Below are 17,165 nucleotides of genomic sequence, written 5' to 3'. Positions count from 1 at the left end.
CCCAGAATTAATGATGCCACTGTGCCCCCAGAATTAGCTATGTCACTGTGCCCCCAGAATTAGCTATGTCACTGTGTCCCCAGAATTAATGATCCTTCTGTGCCGCACAGAATGAATGATGCCACTGTGCCCCAGAATTAATGATGCCACTGTGCCCCAGAATTAATGATGCCACTGTGCTGCACAAAATTAATGATGCCACTGTGCCCCCAGAATTAGTGATGCCACAGTGCTGCACAAAATGAATGATGCTGCTGTGCCCCCAGAATTAATGATGCCACTGTGCTGCACAAAATTAATGATACCACTGTGCCCCCGAATGTGCTATGCTGCTGTGTCCCCAAAATTAATGATGCAACTGTGCCCCCAGAATTAATGATCCCGCTGTGCCGCACAGAATTAATGATGCCACTGTGCCCCCAGAATTAATGATGCCACTGTGCCCCCAGAATTTATGCCTCTGTGCCCCCAGAATGAATGATGCCACTGTGCCCCCAGAATTAATGATCCAGTTGTGCCCCCAGAATTAATTATGCCACTGTACCCCCAGAATTAATGATGCTGCTGTGCCCCCAAAATTAATGATGCTGCTGTGCCCCCAAAATTAATGATGCCACTGTGCCCCCAGAATCAATGATCCCGCTGTGACGCACAGAATTAATGATGCCACTGTGCCCCCAGAATTAATGATGCCACTGTGCCCCCAGAATTAATGATGCCACTGTGCTACACAAAATTAATGATGCCACTGTGCCCCCAGAATTAACGATGCCACTGTGCTGCACAAAATTAATGATGCCACTGTGCCCCCAGAATTAACGATGCCACTGTGCTGCACAAAATTAATGATGCCACTGTGCCCCCAGAATTAGTTATGCCGCTGTGACCCCAGAATTAATGATGCCATTGTGCTGCACAAAATTAATGATGCCACTGTGCCCCCAGAATTAATGATGCCGCTATGCCTCCAAAATTTGTGATGCCACTGTGCCCGCAGAATTAATGATGCCACTGTCCCCCCAAAATTAATTATGTCGCTGTTCCCCAAAATTAATGATGCCGCTGTGCCCCCAGAATTAGCTATGTCACTGTGCCCCCAGAATTAGCTATGTCACTGTGCCCCCAGAATTAATGATCCCGCTGTGCCACACAGAATTAATTATGCCACTGTGCCCCCAGAATAATTATGCCACTGTGCCCCAGAATTAATGATGCCACTGTGCTGCACAAAATCAATGATGCCGCTGTGCACCCAGAATTAATGATGCCACTGTGCTGCACAAAATTAATGATGCCACTGTGCCCCCAGAATTAGTGATGCCACCGTGCCCCCAGAATTAATGATGCAACTGTGCTGCGCAAAATGAATGATGCCGCTGTGCCCCCAGAATTAATGATGCCACTGTGCCCCTGAATTTATGCTGCTGTGCCCCCAGAATTAATGATGCCACTGTGCCCCCAGAATGAAGGATGCCACTGTGCCCCTACATGAACTTTGCCACTGTGACTCTCCAGCTGTTGCAAACTACAACTCCCATCATGCACAGACAGAAGGTCATGATGGGAGCTGTAGTTCTAAAACAACTGGAGAGTCTCAGGAGGGGGAATACAAATTTGTACCTGAGAGCTTGGCTCCCATCCCAGGTCCTGCGCTGCTCTGGCCTCTTTTTGTCAGGCCTGGCCAGAGCAACTGATGCAGGCAGTGCTAATCGTGACGCCTGCATCACAGGAGAAGCGCCAGGCAGGGAACACAGTGCTCCCTCACTCCGGGCCACGGCTATTCATTTGTATCGGTGTCTTAAAGACACCTATACAAATGAATGAGGGGAGATCCGGCTGGAGGTCCGCATGACTGGCGGCCGTGGTCCGCCAGTTGAGTGCCTCTGTTCTATATTAAACATGTAGGGCAGGGTGGGGAGGGAGAAGTGTGCTGCTGCAGCTTGGAGCCTCCTCTGTGACACTTCAACTGCTAACCAATATTACAGCCTTTAACATTACAAGTGGCGATAAGCAAAACTAAAGATATGGTTAATTTGATCTCACTGGCACCTATTTGCTGGATCTGCTTCTCCATACCTGGTATGCAGCTGACAGATTTTCTTTAATTCAGTATATGCAGGGGTTCAATTTGGGATATTAATATTTTTGGGTTATATTACATACGGTATATATTTGGGAAGGCCAAACAAAATTGCATTAAAACATGGTTTTCTATGAGTTTGTCTTCTCAACGAAATTCAGCACTACGCATAATGAGGGAGATTTATTAAAGCCTGTACAGAAGGAAAGTTGCTGAGTTGCCCATAGCAACCAATCAGATCACTTCTTTCATTTTTGCAAAGGCCTCTGAAAAGTGAAAGAAGCAATTTGATTGATTGCTATGGGCAACTGGTCAACTTTTCCTCTGGACAGGTTTTGATAAATCTCCCCCAATGTATGGAGAAGCAAAAGAAGATGCTCCAGCTTGCAAGATTCCATAAAAGCATAGTTCCTTTATTGCAAAAGCATTAAAGGGGTACTCCACCCCTAGACATCTTATCCCCTACCCAATGATCGTGGGGGTCCCGCCGCGATCTCGGCTGTGGCACCCCAGATACTGGTGCACGGAGAGAACTTTGTTCCGTGTCGGATGACTGGCGATGCGGGGCAGAGGCTTGTGATGTCACAGTCACGCCCGCTCGTGCCATCATGCCCCATCCCATAGACTTGCATTGAGGGGGCGTTGCTGTGATAACTCTAGCCTCCAGCCCAGCACCCAACACTCTAAACAAATGCCGGGTGCAGCAGGTTGCTGGGGACCCCCGCAGTCAGACATCTTATCCCCTATCCTTTGGATAGGAGATAAGATGCCTAGGGGCGGAGTACCCCTTTAAAGCGATATCCACATGGAGGAAGACAGAGGGATACAAATCTGACTCATTTTGAATACAAGCATCTTAGTCATAGATATATCATTTATCTATGACTAAAATCTTTGTGATCGAAACGCTTCACGCCTCTGTCTTCCTCAAGGTGGATATCGCTTTTAATGGTTTTGCAATAACGGAACTATTCTTTTAAGGAATCTTGCAAGCTGGAGCCTCTTCTTTCGTTTCGTCATGTGAATTGTGGTCGGTCTTCGGACCATCCGTGCAATTCTAGGTGAAAGCTGGATTTGTGTGTATTTGGACTTATGCATAATAATGTTAAAAAATGTGTTACACAAAATCTGGTCTGGATATGTAGATAATCTTCTCAAAGGGGTGGTCTTTTGTAGAGGTGGAATCAATTGTGTATAATTCTGTTCATGTCTTTATCTTTGTTGCTGGTTTACTATTTTGAGTAGTTTTCTTACCCATTTAAGTGTAGCTTTTTTGCATTCTGTCAATTACAGCTCATTGTGTCCTCACCAGCAGGCTACAAGCTGTCACTTTCAGTGTCACTTACAGAAGTGACAGTTTGCATTCTGACACTGAGAATACAATAAGAAGCAAGTGACAGAATTTAAAATGGCGTGCAACAAATCTCCGTGAGACTAAACTTTATGGCGTACCTGGATTTCATGCGAGATGGACATTTAATAAAGACAAGGGGAAATTGATAAATTCCCAGCAAATAAGCATGTTTAAATTGAGGCCATATACACAACTACTCAACATACACTTGATGACTGCTGTGCGGTCAATGGAGGGATTTTTTTTCTTTTGTCATAAAATAAATAGTTAATTTATAATGCTATTTTATGTTGTTATCCTTACAGCTTGGTGCAAGAAAACCCAGAAGTTGCCATGGATTCTATTGTTCATATGACACAACACATTTCGCCAACACAGAGGGCTGAAATTGTACGAATTTTGTCAACCATGGACTCCCCAACATCTACATAGAGCTCCAGCAGGATGGTGTTTAGTCTTAACATACAAAACCATGCTGTTAGGGAAGTCACACAACCTAACATGATGAATGACAACAACATAGGGACCTTTAAATTTCCAAATTTTTTTTCTTGTAAAGTCTGTTTTTATTTATTTATATATATATATATATATATATATATATATATATATATATATATATTGGTTTTACAATACACTGGATAGTTACAATGACAAGACCCCTCCAGTAGATGTGTGTCCTGATAGAGAGGAAAAATACAGGGCTGCCATCCATAAGTTCTGATTTTACAGGTTGACCCTTTATTATGGAGAATTTTGTATGTTTGCGTTTGACCCAGTATCTTAGTCGGGAATGCTTGGAGAATAGTAGTAAGCTATAAATGCTTGTGGTGGTATTCAAGCTGGGATCTAAACTGGTCTTTAGGGATCATGGCTTGTTTTGAGAGTTTAAAAACTGGGTGAAGAAGGGGGGGGGATTTATCATTGTTGTCTTTAGAAAGTGTGTTTTAAAGTCATCTATTTTTGCTTTGGTTTTACTTACATGTGACATTTTTATCATATTATCATAGTGGGTTGGGTAAATTTGACACATAAGCAAATTTTACATCTGCAAAAAAAATACATAACTTCAGGATCCTCTTCTCTGTGACTTTTCTGCACAAAGTCGCAGTTGCAACTTTTTAAACAATCTCTCCCAAGGCCGTTTTGTAAGCCAGGTCTGGGCTGGTGTTGATTTAAGTTTTTTTTGAGAAGTTGTCGACTTTTTATGCGACATCCGCACTTGATAAATCCATTACCACTGCAAAGTGAAAACTGGAATTGACTTTTGTAATATTGTTTGCAGCTTTTTACTTACAGCCAAAAGTTGGAAAAAAAGGTGCTTAGGCGCACATGCGACATTTGATGCGCCGAATATAAGCATAAAAAAACCTCTAAAGACAATGATAACTCTGCCCCAAGGTTTTAGTTTTTTTATTACAATGTTGTCATTATCTTGTGTTTTCTCTTCTGTTTGTGTTTACAAGAGCACTTAAGCTTTAACATAGAGCTTCTTTGAAAACCATTTGCGTTTAGGATATATTTCCACAAGTTTCCTTAAAGTACGTTAGTCCTATACACTGAGTCAGTATTAGTTCTGTAGTGTATTGAAGTGTGAATCTCCTGTATGATAGCAACATACAAATTTTGTGAATTATGTTACTGAAGGCCATGTATTCTGTCTCTCAATGCAATTAAAGGGGTTATTTGGGACTAGAAAAACAGAGCACCACTCCCTGTCCTCAGGGTGTATGTGGTATTGCAGCTCCGTTCCATTACAGTAAATGTAACCAAGTAGTAAAGCCACACCCAACCTGAGGACAGCTGTGGTGATGTTTATTAAAAGAAATTAGCTCTGTATTTCTATTTCTAGATATCTCTGGACAAACTAGACTTGAAGTAAGACTTGTATATGGTTTGCATTGCTTGCCTGTGTGCATTATATAGTATAGATAACGCTCATGAAGTTAATATTGCCACATAGGATATTTTATATTACATGTACCAATAAGTTTACACGGAGTTCCTCTATAAATGTAAAAGCATTGTAAGGAATGCTGCTTCATGGTATAACAGTGACTGATGTCTCTCAGAGAATCTGTTTTTGCTTGTATGTGGTCTGCTTGTCTCTTTACATGAATACAAGTGAAAATTAAGAGATAAGATGACAAAAATGTAAGGATGGAAGCAGTAGCCAATGCTGGAGAAAAAGAAAGTCACGAAGTCCATTTATTTAACCAAGAGTTTCACAGGTTATTTATTAACTTTCATCTGTACAGATAATGTATTAGACTATTGTGGTTATCATACAATATTGTTCCATCCCTCCTAAATGTATCATGTAAATGAAATATATTGTCCCAGATATGCTGGTCAGATTGGAGGTTTCATGGCCTCTTCTATGAATTGTCAGACGTTTCACTGGGTTATGATATGACTCTATGCACTGATATTTAGTTTATTATGGCATGTCTCTACAGTAGGTCAATTGTAACCAAATTGCAACTTGTAATCACTTTTATATACTTTGTCAGCTAGATTGCAGGACAACACAATAAGCGGATGTTGAAAATACTGTATATACTCGAGTATAAGCCGAGTTTTTCAGCACAATTTTTCGTGCTGAAAACACCCCCCTCGGCTTATACTCGAGTGAACTCTCCGCCTATCAATCCCTTCTCAGTGGTCTTCAACCTGCGGACCTCCAGATGTTGCAAAACTACAACTCCCAGCATGCCCGGACAGCCATCGGCTGTCCGGGCATGCTGGGAGTTGTAGTTTTGAAACCTCTGGAGGTCCACAAGTTGAAGACCACTGCAGCCTTCGTCATCATCCAGACCCCCCCCCCCCCCTTTAGTTTTCTACTCACCTCCCCTCGGTGGGAAGGAAGGGTGAGCCTCCCTGCGCACGAACATCCCTGTGCGTCGTCGTCAAGGCAACGTCACTAGTCCGGGTGACGGGTCCGGAGCGGAGAAGAGGGCTCCCCGGTGAAAAAGGAATGCCCGGAATGACTAACCCTCCCCACCGGACGGTCCCTGCAGCATAGATGGCCGGGACCAGCTCACCCTAACTTCCCACCGAGGGTAGGCGAGTAGAAAACTAAAGGGGGGGGCAGTCTGGATGATGACGAAGGCTGCAGTGGTCTTCAACATGCGGACCTCCAGAGGTTTCAAAACTACAACTCCCAGCATGCCCGGACAGCCGATGGCTGTCCGGGCATGCTGGGAGTTGTAGTTTTGCAACATCTGGAGGTCTGTAGGTTGAAGACCACTGATGAAGGGATTGACAGGTGGTGATGATGAAAGGGGGGGGGATGTTGACGGGGGTCTGGATGATGACATGGGGGGGATGATGTATTCAATATTCAAGTCAATTTTCCTGGGTTTTTGGGGTGAAATTAGGGGCCTGGGCTTATATTCGGGTCGGCTTATACTCGAGTATATACGGTAACTGTGACAGTTGAGAAGTAGGCCATTACTAAAAATAAATGCTTAGTGGTGAGCATTTCTAATTCTTTGTGATAAATCTGGCACATTTAAATCTGTTTGCACTGTCTCTTAGACCATTTGATAAATCTGGTGCATCTATAGTCTGTCTAGACTAAGCTTCGGCCAACTCTTATTTGGCTTACTTTAACCAGAATCAGCATATTTAGGCCACAATTCCTCTTACAGAGACCAGGCCCCCATTTTCAGATGTGTTGATAAAATGTCTAAAACTCATAAGTGTGGCCCAAATTATATAAGCCTTTTTTTTTTTTTTTTTGGGCAAACACTGCAAACACGGCTTGTAGACGTATATTAAATACTCATGGAGAAAATGTATGTAACCAAAAGGGTTCAAAGAATACCCCTGATATGTTTTCACAATATGTACACCACTATATGTGAACTACTTGTGTTGCGATATATCGGCAAAAAAGAACCCCCCCCCCCTCTCCAAGAAATAATCTAAAACAAAACAACACACTACAAGAAGAAGAAAAGCCCGTAGTGTCAGCCTGAAACAACAAATATATTTGCAAATCATCCAAGTTATAAAGTAGGATATATCCTTCCTCCTCCCCAGAATCTCATGTCCCAGCATCTCATTACTAGAAATAACAATTGTGTAATATTCATTGACCTTTGTAAAATAACACTCCTACACATCAAATTATACAAATGCATAGTGAGAAATGTGTCAGTGCCTGTCTGCGCCATGTCAGCACTAAATTAAAGGACACTTCAAATGTTTAAAATGTATCAAATCCATCTCTCCATGGAGTATTAAACACAATTTATTTTCATTTGCTCAGGTGACTGCATCTCTTGTCAGTGGTTTCTGTGTCTCGCTGCCACTCATAAGTATTGGTAGCCCCAGCAACAATGAAATAAAACCGTATTTAATAGTGTGGAGAGGAAAGCAGCCTCGCATCCAGCACATTTGTATTTCTGCAAGTATATATCATGGATTGGTTATAAGACATTTTTAAAGTGAAGCATGACAATTCTTTGCCATAAAAAGGCAGCCTTCCATCTTGTAGAGACGGTAGAGATGGAACAAAGTATGACTAGAATGACATGGAATAAATACGTTCTAGTTATCGCTAGCGTGCTAAATCCTAGGCATAGACTTAGCAAAGCAGCAATAGTGTTAATGATGTATTGAATGAAGACTGTTCTATTCAGCTTCAATCATGGCTGCCGAGGAGATGTTAGCAAAAGCCGTAGAATAATAGAGCCGCATACACGCTGTTATAAGAAGCACACAGACAAAGGAATTTAGAATCAAATTATTTGCCAGTCATATGTTTTGTATTTTAAAAAGATTTTTAATTCATTTGTTTTTGCAATGTTCATTGTTTTAGAGGTTTATTTATTGTATCTGTTTGTCATTGACTTTTACATTTGTTTCCTGGAATGTCATAGTTAAAGTTTTAATCCCCTCCATCCTGTATAAACCAAGTGCTGTCCATTAGCTGATACAAAATGGGGAAAAAAGTTACTGTGCAAAATTTCTTCTGTTTATTTATGCATTATTTAAATGTGTATGGTATCTAGTAGGTGCTACTTTTCAGGAATAATCCCTTTGTCATAGAATCTAGTGACCAGTTTAAAAACACTGGCTTAAATGCCACCTGGTGTGGTCATATGATCAAGGTGAGTCTGAGGTTTGGCTGTGCCCAGGTATACCGAGTAATTTAAGGAAACCAGGAAGAAATGGAATATAGAATATTGACTAAAATCTCTATAATTGTGAGATAGAAAACCTTTAGATATTACATTCTTAAATCAAGAAGCAGAGGCTACAATATTTCACATATAAAATGCACAGGAAAAAAAAGTGAAAAACTATATCACACTAACTATCCATATATATATATATATATATATATATATATATAATATATATAATATATATATGATATATTAAACCACACAAATACAACTTCTGGGTAGATACATCAAATACAAATATCTCTACTAAGAGCAAATATAGGGTGCAACCTACAAAGGTAAGATCTCAATAGGTTAAGGCTGAGTTTACACTGCGTCTTTGTTTACATTTATTGTATATGTGTTATGCTCTTGTAGGGGATAAAAACATACACATAGAAACAATTGTCGGCAGATAAGAACCATGCGGCCCATCTAGTCTGCCCAATAATCTGAATCCTGTGAATAGTCCCTGGTCCTATCTTATGTGAAGGATAGCCTTATGCTTATCCCATGCATGTTTAAACTCCTTCACTGTATTTGCAGCGACCACTTCTGCAGGAAGGCTATTCCATGCATCCACTACTCTCTCAGTAAAGTACCGTAATACTTCCTGATATTACTGCATAAACCTTTGCCCCTATAATTTAAAAGGATGTCCTCTGATTAACCAAGGTAGTTGACTATTTGAAAAAAAAGTGTATGTTAATACTTTTTTTGGTGTGTGTTTGTATCATTATAAAGTGTCTCTGTCATTTAAGAAAACATTTGACTTGGCACAGAGAATGAGACCCCACTAATCAGAACGAGTGGGCATAAGCGCACTAAACTCTGTGACCAAAACATATTCTCAAGAAGCTAAAAAGAAAACATAAACCAAGTCACCATGAAGTAGGTAGCAGAAATTTCGACTAGAACAACATACCCCCCACAAATATTCATTTACATATGCAGCGTCCAAAAATAGAGATACCGCTCCAGACGATGGCCCAGTCTCCAACCATGCAAGAGACTATGTTGAAGTCGTCAGCTGTTCTTGAACACAAGGAACCAAATCACAGTCCCTTGTCCCCCATTCATGACAACTTAGTATGGAGCGCCACCCCCTGTCCAGAGAACCGAACTCCAACCCCTCTGAACCTCCTTTGACTCCCAGGGGATCCAGTCGGAAAGAAAAGCGCCATGAAAAGTCGGAACAACTAAATTGAGCATCAGGCAAACGTAGCGCCCCTAGAGAACCTCTCAGAGATTCCACACTATACCAAGTGGTGTATTGCTGCTTCATGCACTTACCCTTGCTCATTCTCCTGGTCAGTGGGGGACTCAAAACTGAGAGCCAGACAAATAAACTTTTGACATTTCTTTTTGACAGGTAAACTTTACAATAAAGTAAGTTAAAGGATAACTGCTGCGGCATTACACTTATCCCCTGATCGTGGGGGGTCCGACTGCTGGGACCCCCCCCCCCCCCCCCGATCTCCCTAACGGGGCGCTGCCATAAGCTCTCATGGTGAGCGCTAAGGGGCGTAGCGTCAACCTAGAGGTCGACTGTGACCACCCGTCTCCTCCCCGTCCCCATACAGTTCTATGGGGGATGCGGGGAGGCACGAATGCTGCCTCCCCGCCTCTCCCATAGAGATGTATGGAGGAGGCGTGCCGGCCGCAACGTCATGCTGCGGCTGGCACGCCCCCTGCACGGGAGAGCCGCGGCCCTGTACAGGAGATCGCCGGGGGCCCCAGCGTTCGGACCCCCCGCGATCAAACACTTATCCCCTATCTTGAGGATAGGGAATAAGTGTTTGTAACGCTGCAGATGTCCTTTAATGGGAAATGGATATGGCATACAGCATTACTGTTGTAGGTTGCACAATGCACACTATATTTGATCTTGGCAGAGCTGTTCGTATTTGATGTATCAATGCATAAGTTGTGTTGGTGTGGTTTAATACATGGATAGCAAGTTAGTCCATGTTCCATTTTTCCTGGTTTCCTTAAATAACTCAGTTTAGCTGGGCATGGCCACACCTCACGGGGGTGTCTTTGCTTTACCATGTGACCACACTAAATAGCTTTTAGGTCCGTAGATGCTATGAGTGAGAAATTACTTTTGAAATGCACCAGCTATTAGATGCCATACACATAGCTGGATATCCTTTTTATAACGGATAAATAAATGGAAGAAGTGTATGTTCAATAAGACTTTGGTGCTGAACTTTTTAAATAAAAACAAATGATGTACTGATGTGTTGAACCTGTCGTGGGTTGCCTCTGCACAATGTGGGCCTGATATAAGGAGCGGTGACCATTTTTTTCCCCTATGTTTTATATGCCCTTTCCATTTTTATCTTGTTTTCAGCTTCATCGCAGTATTTATTCCTACTGATTTTATCGCCATCTGGTTTTGCTGCATACTTCTGACCTTATCTCCACTTCTCATGCCAGTTGATCTATATGAGCATACTTCTTTTTTTAGCCACAATACAGATCAATATTGTGCATTGTCAATGTTTGGGTGCTTAAAAATTTACATTTAAAGGGTACCTCTCATCAAAAAAACTTTTGATATATTATAGATTAATGTATGCAGAATAACTTTACAATAGCATGCTATTAAAAAATATGCTTCTTTCTATTTAATTTTCCACTTTGAAGAAATGACCACTAGGGGTCTCCCTACCAGTCCTGGCAGCAAGCATTTCAGACTCATGCTGGAGTCCTAAACACTACGAGCTGCCAGTCTGCTTTGTTCACAAAGGAGAACACTCAGAGCTGCCAGCCTGCTTTGTTCACAGCCTGTTTGGCTGTGAACAAAGCAGGCTGGCAGCTCTGAGTGTTTAGGACTCCAGTATGAGTCAGAAATGCTTGCTGACAGGACTGATCGGGAAAAATACAATAGTAAGAAGCATATTTTTCATTAACATGCTATTGGAAAGTTATTCAACATTCATTAATCTAAAATATATCAAAAGTTTATTTGATGAGAGGTACCCTTTAAGGGGTTATCCTTTTAAATCCTCTTCATACTAAAATAAAATAAAAAAATTATAATAATACATTTTTGCTTTCATGTGTCCCCCTTGGTGCAGCTGGGTTCAGACAGATTTTGTCTCCTTCTTGTAGCTGGCAATATAGTCCCTTTTACTCACCATGCAGATAGCTTCTTTTAAGCTATACTGTATTGCTGCTGCAGAGACTCTGGTCCTTCCTTGCAGAAAGTTATTTTCTTTCTGGCTGCCATGCAGTGAACAGAGGATTACTGTGCAGAAACCTGGCTGTAGAGCAGTGGTCTCCAACCTGCAGACCTCCAGATGTTGCAAAACTACAAATCCCAGCATGCCCGGACAGCCGTTGGCTGTCCGGGCATGCTGGGAGTTGTAGTTTTGCAACATCTGGAGGTCTGCAGGTTGGAGACCACTGCTGTAGAGGGAGAGTACCTGAGTATGTGTGTTCACTAGCACTCAGCTCAATAGATGGAAGTGCACATTACACCAGATTGTGCCATATTATGTCATTACTCTTTAATTTTTTCTTAAGTAAAAATATTTTCTTATTTATACAATGAATATGATTTTCAGTGGTGGGACAGGCATTTATAGAAAGCGTTATAGCCCCAGCTCTGCAGTTCCTTGTTTTAAGAATCTTCAGTTGAATTAGGAGTAACTGGAAAGCACATATTTTAGTAAATTTAAGACAATTGGTTGCAGAATAAACATTTCTGCCATTTTTGTTCTTATTATATATAATGTTCATACTATCTAGTTTGCATTATTTGTAACTTTCCATTAGTTGTTAGTTTCCACTTTTAGAGGTTGCCTGTAACACTATTGCTAAAACAAAAAGAAGAAAAAAAAGAAAAATAACCAGCACAACTACCTAATACACGGGTGCACGCTGCTGTGGCAAATACAGAGTATACAAGAAAGAAGGTTGCAGCAGCGCTCTTGGTCAAAAAATGGAGGCTCTTAGTGCACTTTTTGATCAAAACGTGTGTCTCCCCCCCCCCCCCCCATCCACCACGCGGATGTGGCCTCATTTTGGATGGGACCCTAACACTCATTTCACTTACCTCTGCTGGGCATATAGCCTCTGACTGGGTGACATGCAGGATCCACTATCAATTTATAAAACCTCCTTGCTGTGCAATTTAGGGGCAGTGGCACCCTCTGTAGCCGTGCACCTTTCCCTGTTTCACAGGAGGTTTTTAAATTGATGGATCCAGCATGTCACCCAGTCAGAGGCCATATGCCCAGCAGAGGTGAGTGAAATGAGTGTTAGGGTCCCATCCGAAATGAGGCCACCTCCGCGTGGTGGATGGGGGGACACGTTTTGATCAAAAAGTGGGCTAAGAGCCTCCATTTTTTGACCAAGAGCGCTGCTGCAACCTTCTTTTTTATAACACTATTGCTGGTACTAGACAAATAACTTCTGATAAATGCAACATGTAAATAAACTATATTGTCCTGGATGTGCTGGTCAGGTCGGAGATTTGATGGCCTGTCATACTACCTGTCACGTTTTACTCTGGGTTATGATGTGACTCAATGCACTGATACTCAGTTTAGTCTGATATGTAGGGAAATATCCAGTTTTCTAGAAAGGTAATTTGTGATCAAGTTGCAAGAATCATTTTAATATACCATGTAATATCTGGATTATAGGACCACATAACAAGACGATCCTGGAAGTAAGGCCACCAGCAGAATAGGATGGTTAGTGATAGTCTACTTATTGACTTCCTACAGTATTGTCTAAGTACATACACAAGCGCCAGAAACAAAGCGCATGTTAAGCATGTAGTGTGATATTGATTATTTGACACTCAGGAGAAGCAGATATGAGCATTAAACATATTGAGCATTGCTCATAATAACAGTTATTTGGAATACGTAGAATTGCCTGCTGATGACCATCCCTATAATTCCTGGCAGAGTAATGCTATACATTAAGCTTTTGTTATTTAGTATGTATTGATGTTTTATGTTTTTATAGGTTTGTTTGAACAGTTTACCAACTGTATGGTATAATAAAGTAATGGCCTAGTATTAGGATTTTTTTTAATTGATATAATAGTATAGGGGTTTTAAAATATACTGATGTAACAATAATTGCATTAATGAGGATTAACATTACTTTGGGCATTACTGTAAATGTTTGGGATAGCAGTAAAACCTGTGGGGTTTATTTTGTTTGTTAAGCTTTTCTCCTTGATAGTTAGTTAGTAATTTACTGTAAATTAGTGTAAGCAGTTCTTACTGAAAGGGTTAAGACACTACAGTTAGGTGACAGCAGTTATAGATACATAAAATGAAGAACATTGGTAGAAGATGAACAGTAGCATAGTTTTTAGTAAATATGTCCTATTTTACAAATGAAGCAACAGTTATCTCAGATATAACCTGGACACATTAAATACTGTGCGGGAGATTTATCATTGCATTCCTGGCATTTTATTGGCTGAACTTTGGAGCAAAATTTTTGCGCAGTTAGTTTTTGCACAACTTTGGCAAAAGTAACTGTGAAATACAGTGCTCTATTCTTGACTATGCAGTGGATGAGATTTATTAAAATCATATTAAATGTTCAAATCAACTGGTGCCAGAAAGTTAAACAGATTTGTAAATTACTTCTATTTAAAAATCTTAACCCTTCCAGCACTTATTAGCTGCTGTATGCTCCAGAGAAAGCTGTGTAGTCCTTTTCAATCTGACCACAGTGCTCTCTGCTGACACCTCTGTCCGTATCAGGAACTGTCCAAAGCAGGAGAGGTTTGCTTCTATTTTGGACCGAGGTGTCAGTAGAGAGCACTGTGGTCAGACTGGAAAGAACTATACAACTTTCTCTGGAGCATACAGCAGCTGATAAGTACTGGAAAGGTTAAGATTTTAAAATAGAAGTAATTTACAAATCTGTTTAACTTTCTGGCACCAGTTGATTTGAAAACCTTTGTTTTCCACCGAGTACCTTTTTAACTGCGTCTATTTTTTAAAAAGGCACAAAAATCATGCACACACGTAACACGTAAAAAAAAGCAAAGCAAAATCATACCACCTCTGCCTTGCTAGAAAGGTACAGCAAGTTCTAAAGTGATTTTTCATTTGTGCAAAATTTATCAAAGACTGTGTGCCGTTTTGATAAATTTGGCACAAGTAAGCCAAACACAGCCAAAAAATGCTGTTAAGTGACTGCACACAGACACATTGATAAATCTTCCCGTTTTCCTATGTGAGAGCTGAAGGAAACCGGTTCTTTAGAAGAAACTCTCAAGTGAAGTTTTGTCATTTAAACATTTTTTACACAAACTCTACATTGTTTGTAAACAAAATAAGCTTTTAATGTGACTTAGGCTTCTTTCATACTGCCATTAGCACACGGTAGTGTGACGGCCGTCGGGGGAGCCCGGGAAAATAGCGGGAGAAAAAATACTGCTTGCGCTGTCTTTTTCTCCTGCTATTCCTGTCAAAAAAAAAACGGCGCCCGTCGACCGACATAATAGTAAATGGGAGCCGTCAGGACCCGTTGTTGCCCATTGCTCCCCGTCACAAGAACAGCCGTTAAAGTAAAAAAGAGACTAACAGCAATTCTTGATGGGGAGCAACGGCAGTGTGAAAGGGGCCTTAGATATTCAGTGAACAAGTATCCAATCTCCATAAGGGTGGGTTCACACTACGTTTTGATGATACGGTCCCCGGATCCAGCTAGGGGGAGTGAAAACCAGGCGCTCCCATATCCTAGCCGGACCCAGCCCCGATCTCATTCATTTGAATGAGCCGACCAGAGTCAGATAGTGATTCCGGTCGGCTCATCTTTGCTCCGTATCCGGTTTTCTGACCGGACCTAACACAGCGGTATACCACAGTTTTCGGTCCGGTTAGAAAACCAGATACGGGGCAAAAATGAGCCGACTGGATCACTATTTGACTCCAGTCGGCTCATTCAAATTAATGAGATCAGGGCTGGGTCCGGCTAGGATATGGGAGCGCCTGGTTTTCACTCCCCCTAGCTGGATCCGGGGACCGTATCATCAAAACATGTGAGTGTGAACCCACCCTCACCTGGAGAGTTTATGTTGTCGCCACACAGACTAGCATTTTCCAGCCACAGCAAAATTGGAACCATAGGGTAGGGTCACACTTTTGCCGTATTTTGCTGCATATTTCCTGCAGCTGATTTTGCTACCCATTGACTTCGATGAGTAGGGTGAACATATGCAGCGATATACGGCACGTGTGGCCCTACCCTAAGGGTATGTTCACACTGAGGAATTGGAGAGGAATTTCCATTCCGCTCGCTTATTCCTCTCCAATTCATTCAGCAGTACCATACCCCATAGTATTTAGTTAACTTTCCTCTCCTCAGTTCACACTGAGGAAATTCCGCTAGCGGAATTCTGTCACAGAATTCCATTCCGCATGAAGAATGTACATGTTCTTTTTTCATGCGGAATTCGGCTCGTAACGCCATAGAAGTAAATGTAAAAATTTTTGGCAGTCTGCCACGCTTCCGTGCGGAATTCGCGCAGAATTCGCGTGGAAGTTGCGCATTACTGTGTGTCCTATCCTCTTTCATTTCCGCAAGGAATTCAGTGCGGAATTCAGTGCGAATTCCACGCGAAATCTGCACGGGAAAAAACTGCGTTTTTGAGCGGATTTTTTAAGCGTACATTCCGCTCACACTTTAACCAGTGTGAACATACCCTAAAAGTAAAAAATAAAAAAAAGGTTTATTTGTGCAGCTGTGTTACATCTATTTTATCATTTCAAAAAATATTGATAGAACTATTTCTTCGGAGATATACATTTGGTTGTTCTGTGTAACTTACAGATTTTATTTCACTAACCTCAGTGCCCACATACAAGTGGATCACCTGCTCAAACTAAGAATGCCCTAAAATTGCCCAAATTACACCCTTTGCAAAAACTTGTTGTGCCCGAAAATGATTTTCCCATTTACTTACAGTTCACTTAACTTTCTACATTAAATTGCTTTTGTCCAAAAATTCTGTGTAAACCACATAATGAAAAATGAACACTTTTACTTAAAATGTTGAGTAAGATTTTACATTGTGTATTTATTTCTGTCCTTGAATTATATATGTTTTCCTCTCCATTCACAAAGTCTAAAAAAAATGTTTAATGCCTTTCTGATACCAGGACCCAAAGCACAAATGACAGTATTCACAATATGTAAACAGCATATAACAATTACAGCTGTTACATACAGTACACACAATTTTTAGTGCAGCTGTAAACTGTGAAATAGTTAAACAAAAATGAAGGTGAATGATTTGTTGAAGGGGTTGTCCAGGATAAGAAATTCTGCTGCTTTCTTTTCCGCAGAAACAGCACAACTCCTGTCCCCAGGTTGTGTGTAGTACTGTATTTCAGTCCCATTCACTTTAATGGCACCAAGCTGCAATACCAGACACAACCTTTGGACAGAAGTGGTGCTGTTTTTGCAAGAAATCAGCAGCATTTTTCTTATCCTTTAAAACCCTTTAAGTAGGGAATGTATGTGATGTAATGTACACGTTTTATCTGGCAATACTGGAATTCTA

The 17,165-nt window shown here is 41.2% G+C and overlaps 1 protein-coding gene across 2 annotated transcripts in view; it reads left to right on the top strand.

The window, feature by feature from the left end:
• ACACA (acetyl-CoA carboxylase alpha) overlaps positions 1–8,768 on the top strand; it is a 403,267-nt gene extending 394,499 nt beyond the window's left edge. The window contains exons 55-56 of one of the 2 annotated variants that reach the window (XR_008888830.1): positions 3,740–5,665; positions 7,711–8,768. Coding sequence is in view for 1 of the 2 variants with exons in the window: in XM_056557545.1 (XP_056413520.1) it covers positions 3,740–3,866 (127 nt within the window). In the remaining variant the exon portion in view is untranslated. Of the gene's footprint in view, positions 1–3,739; positions 6,122–7,710 lie in introns of those variants that run through there. The other variant, XM_056557545.1, reaches the window with a different exon arrangement.
• Positions 8,769–17,165: the final 8,397 nt, after the last annotated feature.

Source organism: Hyla sarda, chromosome 2 (genome assembly GCF_029499605.1).
Source record: "Hyla sarda isolate aHylSar1 chromosome 2, aHylSar1.hap1, whole genome shotgun sequence".
Lineage (NCBI taxonomy): Eukaryota > Metazoa > Chordata > Amphibia > Anura > Hylidae > Hyla > Hyla sarda.
Note: the sequence above shows the minus strand (reverse complement) of the source record. Positions and strands in the feature narration are given on the sequence as shown.